General features: G+C 44.0%; 3 protein-coding genes across 3 annotated transcripts; 1 reads left to right on the top strand and 2 right to left on the bottom strand.

Moving 5' to 3' along the window:
- Nucleotides 1-4431: 4431 nt before the first annotated feature.
- On the bottom strand, nucleotides 4432-5531 carry si:ch211-153f2.3 (protein FAM167A). Its single transcript, XM_037473649.2, has 2 exons — nucleotides 5039-5531; nucleotides 4432-4865 (listed from the first exon to the last, which is right to left on the bottom strand). Exons 1-2 carry the CDS (start codon nucleotides 5261-5263, stop codon nucleotides 4743-4745), a joined length of 348 nt encoding a protein of 115 aa, XP_037329546.2. The 5' UTR covers nucleotides 5264-5531; the 3' UTR covers nucleotides 4432-4742.
- A 1810-nt stretch (nucleotides 5532-7341) lies between these two features.
- Nucleotides 7342-9827, bottom strand: LOC119218879 (keratin, type I cytoskeletal 13-like). Its single transcript, XM_062558518.1, has 8 exons — nucleotides 9480-9827; nucleotides 9149-9231; nucleotides 8858-9014; nucleotides 8393-8554; nucleotides 8154-8279; nucleotides 7694-7914; nucleotides 7576-7586; nucleotides 7342-7452 (listed from the first exon to the last, which is right to left on the bottom strand). Exons 1-8 carry the CDS (start codon nucleotides 9825-9827, stop codon nucleotides 7355-7357), a joined length of 1206 nt encoding a protein of 401 aa, XP_062414502.1. The 3' UTR covers nucleotides 7342-7354.
- A 2978-nt stretch (nucleotides 9828-12805) lies between these two features.
- LOC119218881 (keratin, type I cytoskeletal 13-like) lies at nucleotides 12806-16542 on the top strand. Its single transcript, XM_062558517.1, has 8 exons — nucleotides 12806-13156; nucleotides 13460-13542; nucleotides 13677-13833; nucleotides 14136-14297; nucleotides 14411-14536; nucleotides 15021-15241; nucleotides 15349-15359; nucleotides 15472-16542. Exons 1-8 carry the CDS (start codon nucleotides 12806-12808, stop codon nucleotides 15567-15569), a joined length of 1209 nt encoding a protein of 402 aa, XP_062414501.1. The 3' UTR covers nucleotides 15570-16542.
- The last annotated feature ends 34 nt before the right edge of the window (nucleotides 16543-16576 follow it).

The raw sequence follows: 16576 nt of genomic DNA, 5'->3' as shown, positions 1-16576 counted from the left end.
TGTCTAAGGCCCATTGTCACGGCCTGGTATATCACTTGGCATTTAGTGCATTCACCCGGACGCCTCGTCATGGTAACCAAGTCGCCTCAGCTCACAGGGGAGGAGAAACAACGTGTCGGAGTAGGAGCCCGACAAAACCACAGGAAAAACCCAGGCCTCCCCCCTCCGTTTAATCACGGCCTGCAAACAGCAATGAATGACACCTGAATGTTACTCATAGAAGGACTGAGCAGGTTTGGCTACATGAAAAAAAATACCCAGTTATTTGTCAGTTTTTAATGGAAGTTATGTAAAGCAATTATTTATTCGTCCAGGATCAAGCTTTTGAGTCATAAACGATACAACCATACAAACTGTTTTAGTTCAAGGTCAATAAAGTAACTGTCAATCCTTGTTCGAAATATTCAAATTCGTTTGAGATGTCCATCCCTCTAATTAAATCCCAAGGGTATTTGGTCCATGTTACTCTTTGGAGAAAGATATTATGGCCAGAAATATGGCAGGGGTTTGTTATCCACATAAAAATGTTTAATTCGGGTATTGGAACAGAAAAAGCTGCGCAGGCAAACGCAGACACACACACATATTGTCCAGCACATTATTTGAAAAGAGCTGGTCATGTTTTTTCTCTCCTCCCTCGACAAAGGCGGTAAAACCGGCATCTTTCAGTCTCAACCTGGTGCTGTAATTAACAGAGAAAAGAAATGCAAATTGGCCCAGAAGGTTTTTGTTTGGTACATTCTTCACTCCTCGGGGCAAACTTGGACTCTGAAGTTGGTGGTGGAATTCTGAATATCTTATTTTACAATGCTGGCAGCCCTTTGATAAAAAAGGGAAGAAATAGGAGGGCAGAAGGATTCATTTGCATATAAAAGAAAGCAACACTAACCCGCTCAGCTTGATCGAGAAATGGCAGAAATTGTGATGTTTACTTTTCTTTATCAAATGATATTAGTGTTAGGATCAATATATCTGAACTAAACATGTTGCGTGCATGTGCAGGTGGAGATGCGCCTGCAGGACCAAGCTCTGATCCGGCAGCTGATGGAGCTTCACTCCGGCATCCAAGAGCTGAAGCAGGAGCTGTCTGAGGAGGAGCAAGGCCAAGAAACAGACGAGGAGGGAGAGGAAGGCAGCTACTGGGACTCTGAGAGCGAAAGAGGAAGCAGCAGCGTCTACTCCGGCTCGGGGGAGCTGGGCTTCTCCATTTCTCGCCATAAGGCCGCCCCGACCCTCCACCCGCAGGTTATATCAGACCGGGCGTTCAGCCGAAGGAGCTCTGTGCCCTGACAACTCTGACTATCAGAAGAAATCCAACGTCCTCACACCCCGTAAGACAGTCGACAGACAAAACACCTGGAGAACGTTAAATATTCAAACCTGACAACGCCACCTCCTTTTGAGGGTTAGGAGGAACCCTTACTATATTAGTATGTTGTGTGAAAACTCGGGTTCACGTCAGTGGTTAACTGAAACAAAGAAAATACAAATTGGAAAACATTCTATAAAGGCAGCGCGTGGCTTGCGGTGGCATAAGCAACACAAGGGTAACATTTAGTCAAAACATTAATCGCTACCACATATGGCTAAAACAGCTGATGGGCATTACCGTCAATCTGCCCCCGTTCACTCTGTGAAGGACATGAACTTGTGGCTGGCATCAACCAGTGGGCCCAAAAATCAGAAATCAACCTTAAGCTGTACTAAAGTACCGCAGCCAAACATCTTCATACCTGGGGCCTGTTTCAGAAAGGAGGTTAAGTGAAAACTCTGAGTATGTTAACCCTGAAATGAGGGAAACTCTGAGTTTTCTGTTTCAGAATGGGAGGTATGTTAAACCTGAGAAAGCAGAGTAAGTCAAGCCTGTTTCAGAAAGAGAGGTAACTTATACTCAGAGTCAGTTACCATGGCAACTTACTCTGTGAACCTAACCTGGTCGGGAGCAGGTTTTCTTCGGGAAACCCAGAGTTTATTTCGTCTCCTCCCCTTTTTTAAAGAGGAAGTGGTATTTAATCACCTCATTCATTCTTTCGGTATTCATTCATTGCGCACATTTCAGTCACGCAGAGCGCATCAAATCAAGTGAATGAAATGGCATGTCCTTTTATGGACGATCCTGTGGATGAAGAGGCTGCATTAATCCGTAGGGAGTTGCATTTACGTCGGGAGAGGATTTTGAGACCCAGAGTGGATTTTTTGTCATATCCATATTCATTTTTATTTGAGCGGTACCGTTTTTCTTTACAGTCAATAAGATACATCCATAATCTCATCCATCCTTACATCAGAAACATCAGCCATCGCGGCCGTGCTCTAACATCCGAGCAGATGCTTTGCGTTGCATTACGTTTCTTTGCAAATGGTAGTTTTCTGTATAACATTGGGGATGCAGAACATATCAGTAAGGCTACTGTTTGCAGAGTTGTAAGGAAAGTGTGCCTCGCTCTTAAGCGCTTTCTCCGAATTTTTGTGCTGTTTCCTGGGCACAAAGCCGTGAAAGCCATCAAAGAGGAGTTTCACAGGATTGCAGGTCAGTGATGTATAAATCGGTTTAAATGAGGCTAACCTGATAAATGACGTTCAGTTAAGAGCATATTGCTGCGACCCCTGGAAGTAAACTAATAATAGAATTCCTTTTAGGATTTCCGAATGTGGTTGGATGCATTGATGGCACACATATTCCCATCATTGCACCTTCCGAAAATGAAGCGGACTATGTCAACAGGAGGTCCATCCACAGTATTAATGTGCAGGATTGCACCTACATGAAAATTAAAATTAGGTTGAATAACACACTGTTCTTCCAGTTTCACTTCTGATATTATAACAGTTGGGCAAGTCACTTATATTACTAACTACAACTGGCTTCTTCAACAGTGTAATTAGATTAATGTAATAATGACTATCTCTAGAAAGTATTGGTCTACTTATTACTAATTACTTTCTAAATCCCATATCAACTTCAACCACTTGAACAATACAAGGAGAGACAAGAAACTGCACTTTTAATGCTTTCAAATAAACATTATACAATTGCATGAACTATTCTTGAAAAAATATATCTTTTAAATTTGATGTTAAATCCACTATTGTTTTATACAGAATTGCTTTATAGTTTATGCAGCATTAAATGCAATTACATCAGATTTTACTTTAAATTACGGAATTAAATTAGTTTTTAGATTACATAGAAATTAATTACACACAACACTGTATAACAGTAATTCAAATGTAAACTTACGCATTGACTCGAGCAGCTATTTTCTCCCAAGCTAACTCTCTGTCCTTCGCCGCTGCAGCCGTGTTGCTTTTTTTTAAAAATATATGTTCGTACTCTCCATATGCTTGCATAAGCACATCCAGTTCTGCTGGTGAAAAATATGAAGACCTCTTTTTGTCTGGCGCTGTTGCCATGGTGACTCGTAATATCTGCGCTCCATTGATAATGGCTTTTTATAGTTGTGGTGCACGCGCTTAACTCAGAGTAGGTCAACTCAGAGTTGATTGAACTAACTCATTTCAGCTGTTCTGTAACCGAAAACTCAGAGTTTCCCATCTCAGGGTAAGTCAACTCAGAGTTCAAGTTTTAACTCAGAGTTGGTTGAACCTCCTTATTGAAACAGGCCCCTGGAGAATCAGGAGAAACCAAACAACCGCATTGGGAGGCTTTTTTATCACTCCCTGATTGGCCACCGGTCACATGACCGCATGCACATATCAGCTGCTTCCCATCATAACCCTCCTCTCCTCCCTGCTTACTAAAAAGAAAGGAAAACCCTATATGTCGTTCGAATGGCTTGTTCCTTCGGTTTTCTTAACTAAAATATGGCGTTGTAGAGAAAAACATCAATTTCTGACAAAATTCTTTGGAATTGCTGTTATACACCTGAAGTCTTGTTATTTAAATCTCTTGGTTGAGTTTTCCAAAATGTCCAAAATTCATTCATATTAGTACATAATCTGTGTGAAAGAGGCTATTGGAAATCTTGTGTTAAACATTGACCAAAAGGCAATCTTTGATGTCTTGGTTACTATTGTATTTCACAATTGCTGGTGACACAGAGCCGACGAATGTTGAATGTTCAATTTGCGTTTTTATTTGTGTACTGATTGTATGTGTGTGTGTAAGTGCTGAAAGCTCGCTGAGGTTTTAACTCTGACTGCATGCACATTCGATTAAAGTCAGCAGCGGGAACACCTGGAGTTTAATGCATTTGTATTCTCCACATCTGGCAATGATGTTGCTGACAGTGCCGTTATGCCATGTAATCATGAATATCGCTAAGTAAGTAATTAAGTATATTGAGCAATTAAGTATTTGTGAATTGAATAAAATAGTTGGTTTGGAGTTTACATCTATCTGTATTTCAAGCAGTTACTGTGTGCTGTGTGTCGTACGGCATGTACGGTACATTAAAGATATGAAATCACTCACGGTGCAAATTTTATTTTCTTGTCAAATTACAAAAAAAAGTCAACATCAATGTTTTTTGTTTTTTACATTCATAATGCCTCATTTGCTGCAACACTTACCAAAAGGTTTCTTTAGTACAACTCTCCATAAGTGCAAAACATCTCAAATTAACAACGCCAGCATCACAGAACGGAACTTTTTGCTTCTACTCTTTTAGGGGAGAATGCATTTGATCGGTGCTGTTGGGTTACAGTCATTTCCGTGCGTGCCATGGGCTCCGTGGCATTTCTCCACCTCTCTAAAGTCTCGGGCTCACTGCCTGGGCCAGTTACTGCTGATCATCCCCCTCTGCTTCCACACCTCCGAAACTCTCCCTCCGCAGTCTTTGGATCTCCGAGTTGAGCCCCAGTAGTGTCTGAGCCAGCTGGAGGTCCTGTGAGCGCATCTCCAGCTGCAAGACACCGATAAAAGTAGACTGAATCAGCATAGTTTAGATGCCGGCCCTTTCCTCGGACTATTGTCATACAAGTACAGGAACTACATTCAAGAAGTGACCCCATCAATGGGTCAATTGGAGACAAAATCCGGTCATGACACCTGTCGCACAATATCAGTCAAACTCACCAGTTCGGACCTCAGCCAGGTTATCGCTCCGTCGATCTGCGCCCTCCGCAGCTCTTCATTGGCTTGGTGACTCCTGCTCATGCTGACCGGTCTGACAGCGGCGCCAGAGTCTTCAGGGTTTCCTCGGGACTCCCCGGTCGCCCTGAAGGCATGAATCAATTTGTTCTTAATGTTCTCCAGAACCATGGTGGACAAAGTGTCCTCGCTGTGACTGTCTCGGTCCATGCTGGGAGGGGAAGTTTGTGGGCCTCCCAGCTCGTTCTCTTAAACTGTGAGAAATGCTGCACTCCACTAGACGTCCACCTCTTCCGATCGTCTTCCTCCTCTCCTTATGTGAGCCGGACTCTGCAGCACAAGCTTCTATTGAGCAGCTGCAATCATCCCTTTTGCCTGCCTGCTGTTGAACTGGCTTGTTTTGTCATTGTTACTATGGAGAAAACTGCCCTGCGACTGCATGTGCCCCATCTCCTCCTCCGCCTCCCTTTGGTAACCCTAATAAGAAATGCTTGAGGAACTCGGACAAAGACCATTGTTGCCTCCAAAAAGAGCTGAAGAGACCTCCCCCAACCACACCACCCCCCCTTCCCCTTTTGGCTCTTTCTTTCTGAGTTCATCCCGCCTCCATACAATTGTACTGTGAGAAATGTGCTGTGGGTGAGCTCTCATTTGGACAAAGTGCCCATGTGTAAACCTGTGTGTGTGTGTGTGTGCGTGCGCCTTCGTGTATACGCACAAAATCCATCAAACCCCCATTGGACTTTTTCTAGGGCTCCTCCCTAAAAGAGACCTACTTGTCAGCTTAGGAGACAGACAGGTTGGACGAGGTATGAGACACAGCCTCAGTGTTGGCTGATTCAGAGGCACAAAGGCCATCCTGCGGTGAAATATAACCAGGCCCTTTGTGTCCCATGGTAAGTCCGTTCCCTGTGGGGTTTGTGGGATGGTTTTTGGCAACTGTGAGCCCTTTTCCCCCCTGACTTCTGGACAGAGACAAGGTGCTAGTGTATATTCCTCTCTGACTTATGGGCCTGGCTGTGAAGAACGAGTGGGCACATTTGGATGAGACATCCCACACAGTCAATGCGTTCCCCCCCGAGGTAGTTCTTCACTGTGAGATGTTGTTTTTGTATTGTAAAGTGCTGTATCATATGTCTGTGTGTGTGTGTGTGTGTGTATAAGAGAGTGAGAGAGTTAACCTTGTGATGTCCACCGTACAAAAACTCTCAATCCACACACATCAAACAAATTAAAAAGTAAACTGTAAGGACGGGTGAACGTGTTGGAGAGGGAGACGGAGCAGCACACTTGTCAGAGCCCATAAGAAGTGAGCTATTACTCCATTTGTGCTGAGGTCTGTCGCGCGTGAGAAGAGGTCGGAGAGATTGGTGCCGTCTGTCTTGAAGGTCCAGGAAGCAGGGCGACAGGGAACAAGTATGACACACACACAAACAGGCCGCCGGATCCACAGGCTGAGCCTCAGGTGGGTGGTGCCCGACAGCCCTGCACTCCACTGGATTATGGTCAAGACTAGCACGGAGGCAATGCTTGTATATGCATTTTAAATGTACTTTGTCAATGCAACACGCAGAAGTTGCAGGAAGGAGTTTGGGGCTCTTTCAATGGAGTAAACGAAATAAAGTGATGCAGTGCCATGTAGCTTGGGGCTGCCTTTAGAGATGTATGCCGTTTCTCAATGTGCACTGTCTTGATGGCGTGTGACCTTTCAGCCAACTTTGCTGCCTCCTGGTGGCGCTTTCACCAACATGCAGAATTTCACAAGAACAGTCTTGTGTCTCTACATTTATGCAACTTGTTCCAACATTTGTCCAATGGACACTGGTTTATCTAATGGTGTAAGCTGGGAGTCACTGAAGGAGACAAACTGAGAGACCACGTTGTAATGAGTGGCTGCCCGCATCCAGTTCAAAACATTGGTACTGACGTACCATGCTGTGAATGGATCGGGTCCAGTCTACATCCATGACATGGTGGAACCCTACATCTCAACCCGCACACTCAGATCTGCATCAAGCGGCTTGTTCCTCCCTCACTGAGAGAAAAGCACTCGGCGAGATGGCGACTCTTTGCTGTCCTGCTCGCTTTCTTGTTACTTGTTCTTCTGAGTTTGTATCTATGTGGAAATGCACTTATCGTACGTCGTTTTGGATAAAAGCGTCAGCTAAATGACATGTAGTGTAATGTAATGAAATGCATCATAGTTTAACAGGCCATCTTGTTTAAGCCTCTACAAATGAAGTGCACAATTTTTTAAAATTTAAATATTTAATCTTGATTTATGATAATCCATGCAGTTCATCACTCAATCTCATCAACATCCACATCAACAGTCTTGCTGGTTCCAACCACCCTTCCATCCACAACTGTTTCCACCACGGTGATGGTCTTTGTGATAACTGTGGGGGGGAAATATAGAAACCATCATGAGCAAATCACACCACATTTCTTCATTCCCATTAGAACTCATGTTGCATTTTAATAGTAAAATAGAAAAGACATGTATGTGAAACATTGCTTACTTTGCTTTGAACTGGTGATGCAGATGAAAAGAAAGAAAAAAACAATTAGTCTAGAATATTTCTACTTTTCATCATATCATATATCAAAGCAGTGTTTCTCTATCTCTTCCGGTCTCACCTTTCATCCTCCCCATCCAGCAACCTCCTGTACTCCGCGATCTCCATCTCCAGCCGAGCCTTGAGGTCCAGCAGCAGGTCGTAGTCCTGCTTGTGGCTGCTGATGTTGGCGTGCAGCTGGGACAGCTGAGCCTCCAGGCCTGTGACCCTGTTCTGGAGGGCTGCTAGCTGGGAAACGTAACGCACCCGGGTCTCTTCCACGGAGCCCTCCAGAGACACTTTCTGTTGGGGGGGGGGGCAGGGAAAAGTTCTTAAGTGAGGAGGCACTCAGTGATTTTAATTGACAGATCTTACTTTATGCTGGTTCTTATTCGCTGCAAGGCTTTTTGCTGTGTGTGTAACTAGCATTTTGATAAAGTTCCAAGAGCTTTTCTTTAAACATGTCCAGTGGTATTGTCTGTAGAGGCATCATAATAGTGGTGTCCATTGGATAATCATATTTATTGTTAATGTTGACATACCATGCTCAGATGGGCCTGCAGATCAATCTGAAGCCTCTGCAGGGTGCTCTTCAGGTCCTTCAACTCGGTGCGGGACGTCACAAGAACCTCTGTGTGTGTGATCACTTCCTGCTCCACCGATGTCACCTAGGCAGATTGAAGAAACAACATTCTCTGTCACCCAACAGCTCCTGACATATTATTACGACAATCGAAAGGTCGCCGCAGTGGCTGTACTCTGAGGAGTTGTAACACTTCACCTTGTTCTGGTACCACGCCTCGAGTTCAGTGCGATTCTTGCTGATCAAACTCTCGTAGTGCGATCTGATCTCAGACATGGCCTGGTTCAGGTCTTGGGAGGGAGAAGCATCCACGGCCACATTGACCTGTCCGCCCATGTGACTCCTCAGCTGGGTTAGCTCCTGTAGGGGTCAAAGGACAGTCAGCAGGTGTGTTAACTATGAATAATGAAAGGGTTATTTGTTATGACAACACAAGCAAAGGATTGTTTGTGAGCTGTGTTTCCACGTCTGCTTTGGGAGCTTTGACCCGAGTGTAAGACACACGCTACTGACATGCATTGAGCTGATTGAGGGAGAGAAGAACACAAGATCGTGTGGAAAGGGAAGACCGGTAGCACTGGGAAAAGGGAGGAGGCAGCAGACCCGTTTATAAAAGCAGGATCCTAACATGGAATTTCCTTTGGTGTTGTCACAGGCAATCACCTCTTCGTGGTTCCTTTGGAGCGTGACGATGTCCTCCCTCAGGTCCTCATACCGGCACTCCAAGTCCATTCTGATCAAGTTCATCTCATCCAGCACCTTCTTCAGCCCGACGATGTCCGCCTCCACCGCCATCCTCATGGCCTGCTCGTTCTCGTACCTGAGAAAGTCGGGAGGGGTATTATTGAGTTGTCAACATTAGAAGTTGTCAGTGAGCCTTCCGTTTACGATTTGATGTGCATGTGGCGGTTAACTTATGTGCCGTTGCAGAGAAGTACAGCGGAATTCACTCACTTCATTTTGAAGTCATCAGCGGCCAGTTTTCCATTGTCCATGTCCAGGATTGTCTTGGCATTACACTTAGAGGCAATGACAATCTAAGGTGAAAGAAAAACAGGGAAACATGTAAGAACAAGTATAATCATGCTCATTTCTTATACACAGCATAGTATGAGATCCAGATCAATCATTTTTAGGAGAGTACCCATCAAAAGGTGGTCCTTAAAAAATTGGAACGTAACTCAAATGTCCGCTGTCTCAACCCCACACACAATACATCCCACCCGCCTCCCCCCAGAAAGACGAGGAGGGGAAGACACACACGCGTCGGTCTACTTCTTCTTACCTTGTTCTTCAGATCTTCGATGGTGGCGAAGTAGCTGCTGTAGTCGGGGCTGATGACCTTGTGGTTCTGGTACCATTCTCTGATCTGCATCTCCAGGTGGTTGTTCTCCTTCTCCAGGGTGCGCACCGTCTCCAGGTAGGAGGCCAGGCGGTCGTTCAGGTTTTGCATGGTGGCCTTCTCGTTGGCCCCGACGTGGAGGTCCATGCCAGCGGTCACGTTGAACCCTCCGGAGGAGGAGGAGGAGAGTCCGTAGCTCTGCTGGGACGAGGAGATGCGTGTGCCGCGGCCGCCTGCTCCTCCGTAGACACTCATGGTCCTCTGGCCGTAGGAAACGCTGCTGAAAGACATGCTGAGAGCTGGATCTGGATCTAGAACAGGGAGGATCACTGATCTGCGGTTGAAGGCATCACCTTGGTTTTCTTGGTTATATAGCAACAAAGTGGGAGGGCCTAGGAGGGGTACATGAAAAGGAAGACCACCCCCCACACACACACCTTCCCCCTACTCCTTTTTGCTATCTCCACATCAGCATGGGTGTGGGTGGGTTGTGGTTCCCCCACGTTTTTCAGGCCAAACCGGTGGTCCTCAATAAGGCGACATTCCTTGAATACCACTTTGTCTCTTTTTGTCATAACCTCCTTGTCATAACAGCAGATTGAGATGAAAAGACATGCTTTAAAATAATGCATTCTTACAGAAGAAGAATGGTTAATTATCTTGTTAAATATTCACTCCTAGCAGTGATAGAAATGGCACATAGTAGTGGTTATTAGCCTGGGGCAAAAGGTTGAGGCAGGGCAGAATCTAGCTAATATCCTTTTTGTGTCCAAGATTTAAATTAGAAAAGAGAACAGATTTAACAGAAAGTTAGCAGGACAAACAGCAATTTATGCATATTTAAAAATGAAAATCAATGGATGAAGTAGAATACTCCGCTGGTTAAGATTATACACAAATTCCTTTTTTAAGTTTTAGTGTAGTTTGAGGCTGATACTTTTCTACTTTTATTTAAGTAACATTTTTATATTAGGACCTTTAATTAAAGTCATTTTTTGTATTTATACTAGGGCTGTCAAAAATAGCGCGTTAACGGCGTTAATTAGCTGTTTGTTGTTAATTACGTCAATTTTTTTGACGCATTTCACGCATGCGCAGTGTGACAAATTATTCAGGTCCGGAAAGAACCTCTTCTTCTAGAGAATGCACTTCATCCTATACAACACATTACTGCCACCTGCAGGCATATGTCAGGCCGTCAGGTTCAGCAAGTTGTTTGCGCCAGAGACCCGCCCCCCCCCCCCCCCCCCCCCCCCCCCCCCCCCGTTCTCGCGCAGCAGAACAGAGAAGAAGAAAAGCTCCGCCCAGCAGAGCAAGAGCAGCGCTGTTCTGAAACATGCGGAGGAAGAGAAACCAATGCGATCTAAATTCTCCCAGGTATGGGAATATTTCACACTAAAATGGGGGTGGTAGCGGATTTCTTTGCAGCGCCAGTCGTTCTAATCGCCGCGCTCGACTTCAAGGTGTAACCTTTATTATTGTTCGGTCTGAAACGGCGCGCCCAGTGACGGGTGGTGCAGCAATATTGTTGTTCAGGTGGAAATCGGGAGAAAGGTCGGTCCGGGAGATTTTCGGGGGGGGCTTTGAAACATCGGGAGGGTTGACATGTCTGGTCATGTCTGGTCATCGCAGGAGCACAAACTCACAGCAGAGTGGGATAAACTGCAGAGGCTCGAGACCCTTCTAGAGCCATGCAGGGAAATCAGTCTGTAACTTATCAAATAACATTGATTTGATTATTTTCTGGAATGAATTAAAAAATCAAATATCAATAACATATATTTATGTAAAAAATAATAATTATGATAATAATAATGATAATTATGTATCTGTGTCCTGTTATTTATCTTTAGTATGCATTTCAGAAAGAAAAAATGGTTAGGATTCAGGTGTGATTAATCATGATTAATCCACTGAAAATTCTGATTAATTTGATTAAAATTTTTAATCATTTGACACCCCTAATTTATACTTAAAAAATAAAAGCATTTGAAACCTTCCACCAGCGCTATTATGTTATTCTATGATTGCATCAAACAGGGGGAAACACTGAGACTCAATAAACACAACAGAAAATGTAGATTTTTCCAGCAGAGCCGAGATCCTCCCTGTGGCAAACAATGGCAAGTCCACGTCGTTGGTGTTTAGATTGTATGAATCAAGCCTGACGAGTTACTCAGGAACTAAACTTGTTTCTCTGGTGAAATTGTACTCAACACCATGCCTGGCTTTCATCACATCTTTACGATCTGTAATGATGTCGACCAGCTTTGTACCAGGCAGTTTTATTGGTTTAATTCTCACCTACACACAACAGTAAATGATCACCCTGTCGCTTTCTCTAATGACCTCATCAATCAGCGTCACGCTGATAAGAAGGGTGTTGGGATGAGTGGCGGGTTTTCTGTCAATCTGATGACAGCTGTACATTTTTAAGAACAGTATTAGAAGCAGATTTTACTCCGGTTACATATCAGGTTGTAAAATGATTAAAGCAAGATGATATTTGTTTTAATTCATTGACTTAAAGTTGTAGATTTTTCAAATTTAACAATGCGTTGTGTCACCACAAAAAGGCCCCAGGCATAGCAAAACGGGACACCCAATTATCCGTATTTATCAAGCAAAATGAACACAAAGCTGACATTTCGACATGTCATTGCAGATGTAGTTATTGACAAATGAGATTAAATTTTAGGAAGTAGTAAAATTATTTTTAAATATGCATAAATTGCTGTTTGTCCTGCTAACTTTCTGTTAAATCTGTTTTCTTTTCTAATATAAATCTTGGACACAAAAAGGATATTAGCTAGATTCTGCCCTGCCTCAACCTTTTGCCCCAGGCTAATAACCACTACTATGTGCCATTTCTATCACTGCTAGGAGTGAATATTTTACAAGATAATTAACCATTTTTCTTCTGTAAGAATGCATTATTTTAAAGCATGTCTTTTCATCTCAATCTGCTGTTATGACAAGGAGGTTATGACAAAAAGAGACAAAGTGGTATTCAAGGAATGTCGCCTTATTGAGGACCACCGGTTTGGCCTGAAAAACGTGGGGGAACCACAACCCACCCACACCCATGCTGATGTGGAGATAGCAAAAAGGAGTAGGGGGAAGGTGTGTGTGTGGGGGGTGGTCTTCCTTTTCATGTACCCCTCCTAGGCCCTCCCACTTTGTTGCTATATAACCAAGAAAACCAAGGTGATGCCTTCAACCGCAGATCAGTGATCCTCCCTGTTCTAGATCCAGATCCAGCTCTCAGCATGTCTTTCAGCAGCGTTTCCTACGGCCAGAGGACCATGAGTGTCTACGGAGGAGCAGGCGGCCGCGGCACACGCATCTCCTCGTCCCAGCAGAGCTACGGACTCTCCTCCTCCTCCTCCTCCGGAGGGTTCAACGTGACCGCTGGCATGGACCTCCACGTCGGGGCCAACGAGAAGGCCACCATGCAAAACCTGAACGACCGCCTGGCCTCCTACCTGGAGACGGTGCGCACCCTGGAGAAGGAGAACAACCACCTGGAGATGCAGATCAGAGAATGGTACCAGAACCACAAGGTCATCAGCCCCGACTACAGCAGCTACTTCGCCACCATCGAAGATCTGAAGAACAAGGTAAGAAGAAGTAGACCGACGCGTGTGTGTCTTCCCCTCCTCGTCTTTCTGGGGGAGGCGGGGTGGGATGTATTGTGTGTGGGGTTGAGACAGCGGACATTTGAGTTAGAGAACTAGGAGACATTTTTCTCAGGCTCAATTAAAAAAAAAATACGTACCTTTACGTTCCAATTTTTTAAGGACCACCTTTTGATGGGTACTCTCCTAAAAATGATTGATGTGGATCTCATACTATGCTGTGTATAAGAAATGAGCATGATTATACTTGTTCTTACATGTTTCCCTGTTTTTCTTTCACCTTAGATTGTCATTGCCTCTAAGTGTAATGCCAAGACAATCCTGGACATGGACAATGGAAAACTGGCCGCTGATGACTTCAAAATGAAGTGAGTGAATTCCGCTGTACTTCTCTGCAACGGCACATAAGTTAACCGCCACATGCACATCAAATCGTAAACGGAAGGCTCACTGACAACTTCTAATGTTGACAACTCAATAATACCCCTCCCGACTTTCTCAGGTACGAGAACGAGCAGGCCATGAGGATGGCGGTGGAGGCGGACATCGTCGGGCTGAAGAAGGTGCTGGATGAGATGAACTTGATCAGAATGGACTTGGAGTGCCGGTATGAGGACCTGAGGGAGGACATCGTCACGCTCCAAAGGAACCACGAAGAGGTGATTGCCTGTGACAACACCGAAGGAAATTCCATGTTAGGATCCTGCTTTTATAAACGGGTCTGCTGCCTCCTCCCCTTCCCAGTGCTACCGGTCTTCCCTTTCCACACGATCTTGTGTTCTTCTCTCCCTCAATCAGCTCAATGCATCTCAGGAGCTTGTCTCTTACACTCAGGTTAAAGCTCCCAAAGCAGACGTGGAAACACAGCTCACAAACAATCCTTTGCTTGTGTTGTCATAACAAATAACCCATTCATGATTCATAGTTAACACACCTGCTGACTGTCCTTTGACCCCTACAGGAGCTAACCCAGCTGAGGAGTCACATGGGCGGACAGGTCAATGTGGCCGTGGATGCTTCTCCCTCCCAAGACCTGAACCAGGCCATGTCTGAGATCAGATCGCACTACGAGAGTTTGATCAGCAAGAATCGCACTGAACTCGAGGCGTGGTACCAGAACAAGGTGAAGTGTTACAACTCCTCAGAGTACAGCCACTGCGGCGACCTTTCGATTGTCGTAATAATATGTCAGGAGCTGTTGGGTGACAGAGAATGTTGTTTCTTCAATCTGCCTAGGTGACATCGGTGGAGCAGGAAGTGATCACACACACAGAGGTTCTTGTGACGTCCCGCACCGAGTTGAAGGACCTGAAGAGCACCCTGCAGAGGCTTCAGATTGATCTGCAGGCCCATCTGAGCATGGTATGTCAACATTAACAATAAATATGATTATCCAATGGACACCACTATTATGATGCCTCTACAGACAATACCACTGGACATGTTTAAAGAAAAGCTCTTGGGACTTTTTAGCTCGTTTGGTAGTTAGAATAAAGACAATAGCTTGCATGGCTTCACAATGCGTTGCCTTTAAATGGCACTCAACAAATACTACTTTTTTTTATTTGAGTTTTAAAGAGCTAAGATGCTAAGCTGTAAGCCAACCAAGAGCTAGGTGGAGCTCCATATTTAGTGCACAAACATGATCAGCAACGACCTTTATACCTTTTTATTATTAAGTGAATAAAGGTAATTAAGAAGTACACGCAACATCAAAATGCTAGTTACACACACAGCAAAAAGCCTTGCAGCGAATAAGAACCAGCATAAAGTAAGATCTGTCAATTAAAATCACTGAGTGCCTCCTCACTTAAGAACTTTTCCCTGCCCCCCCCCCCCCCAACAGAAAGTGTCTCTGGAGGGCTCCGTGGAAGAGACCCGGGTGCGTTACGTTTCCCAGCTAGCAGCCCTCCAGAACAGGGTCACAGGCCTGGAGGCTCAGCTGTCCCAGCTGCACGCCAACATCAGCAGCCACAAGCAGGACTACGACCTGCTGCTGGACCTCAAGGCTCGGCTGGAGATGGAGATCGCGGAGTACAGGAGGTTGCTGGATGGGGAGGATGAAAGGTGAGACCGGAAGAGATAGAGAAACACTGCTTTGATATATGATATGATGAAAAGTAGAAATATTCTAGACTAATTGTTTTTTTCTTTCTTTTCATCTGCATCACCAGTTCAAAACAAAGTAAGCAATGTTTTACATACATTTTACTATTAAAATGCAACATCAGTTCTAATGGGAATGAAGAAATGTGGTGTGATTTGCTCATGATTGTTTCTATATTTCCCCCCCACAGTTATCACAAAGACCATCACCGTGGTGGAAACAGTTGTGGATGGAAGGGTGGTTGGAACCAGCAAGACTGTTGATGTGGATGTTGATGAGATTGAGTGATGAACTGGATGGATTATCATAAATCAAGATTAAATATTTAAATTTTAAAAAATTGTGCACTTCATTTGTAGAGGCTTAAACAAGATATTTCAGGCAAGTATTCTACAGCTATTGCAACACATTGGAGATGACATTGCTGCATTTGTGCACATCTCTCTTACATCTCTGTGATAGAATAACACAACGCATGACATAACTTAACAAATCTGTTTTCTCTAGATTAACAAAGGTTGTGAGAATAATCTACACTGCATGGATCAGTTGGAGAATGCAACTTGGATCTTTAACGACAAGTTAATTTAATACTATAGATATTCTACACATATTTATTTCACAGTGAAACATGAAATGCAAATTGCTTTTAAAAAAATACAAAGATTATCTGATTCCAAGAAGTTATCATTAGTCTACAAACAGGCTGGGAAAATGCATCTGCTTGACCATTAATTAATATCACACGGTGCAGTCATTTGATATGTATGTAATTTTGCATGTTAGCATTAAAAATGTATACCTTTTGCTATTAACATGTGTAGTTCATTCAGCATGTAATGAAGCTGGAACAATAGCACCATGGAAAAGGCAAAGTCACCTTCTCAGTCAAGATTAAAATATCTTAACCATCAGATGAGTTATCATGAAATTTGGTATGAAAACGCTGACGTCCCCTTCAAACATCTCTGCAGATAATTCCTGCAATTAAAAAATGTAATCGTTGCACAGCACAAATTGTATTAAATACTTAGACATTATTATATAATTAGAAAGTAAAGTGCATTCAAATTTCTTTAAGTGGATCCACATAACAAGTGTTACTCGAGATGACGATGTGTCAGTCACTCCAAATGTGTATGTTAGAGCGTGGAATACACCCACAATCTTGGAGGTTTCACGAAGGCATCAAGTATTGTGTTAATACTCATTTACATTAATGTTTGTCATTCCTTCCTCTTCTCGATGACACTGGAGCAGAGTGAACATAACAACACAATGTTTGTGGCCCAACA

The sequence above is a fragment of the Pungitius pungitius genome, chromosome 17, assembly GCF_949316345.1.
Source record: "Pungitius pungitius chromosome 17, fPunPun2.1, whole genome shotgun sequence".
NCBI classification, from domain to species: domain Eukaryota; kingdom Metazoa; phylum Chordata; class Actinopteri; order Perciformes; family Gasterosteidae; genus Pungitius; species Pungitius pungitius.
Note: the sequence above shows the minus strand (reverse complement) of the source record. Positions and strands in the feature narration are given on the sequence as shown.

Coding starts and splice junctions, on each gene's coding strand:
- si:ch211-153f2.3 (XM_037473649.2), bottom strand. CDS start 5,263: ATGGACCGAGACAGTCACAGCGAGGACACTTTGTCCACCATGGTTCTG. Junction 4,866..5,038: donor CCTGGCTGAGGTCCGAACTG/GTGAGTTTGACT, acceptor GGTGTCTTGCAG/CTGGAGATGCGCTCACAGGA.
- LOC119218879 (XM_062558518.1), bottom strand. CDS start 9,827: ATGTCTTTCAGCAGCGTTTCCTACGGCCAGAGGACCATGAGTGTCTAC. Junction 9,232..9,479: donor TCGAAGATCTGAAGAACAAG/GTAAGAAGAAGT, acceptor CTTTCACCTTAG/ATTGTCATTGCCTCTAAGTG. Junction 8,555..8,857: donor TCCAAAGGAACCACGAAGAG/GTGATTGCCTGT, acceptor TGACCCCTACAG/GAGCTAACCCAGCTGAGGAG.
- LOC119218881 (XM_062558517.1), top strand. CDS start 12,806: ATGTCTTTCAGCAGCGTTTCCTACGGCCAGAGGACCATGAGTGTCTAC. Junction 13,157..13,459: donor TCGAAGATCTGAAGAACAAG/GTAAGAAGAAGT, acceptor CTTTCACCTTAG/ATTGTCATTGCCTCTAAGTG. Junction 14,537..15,020: donor TGCAGGCCCATCTGAGCATG/GTATGTCAACAT, acceptor CCCCCCCAACAG/AAAGTGTCTCTGGAGGGCTC.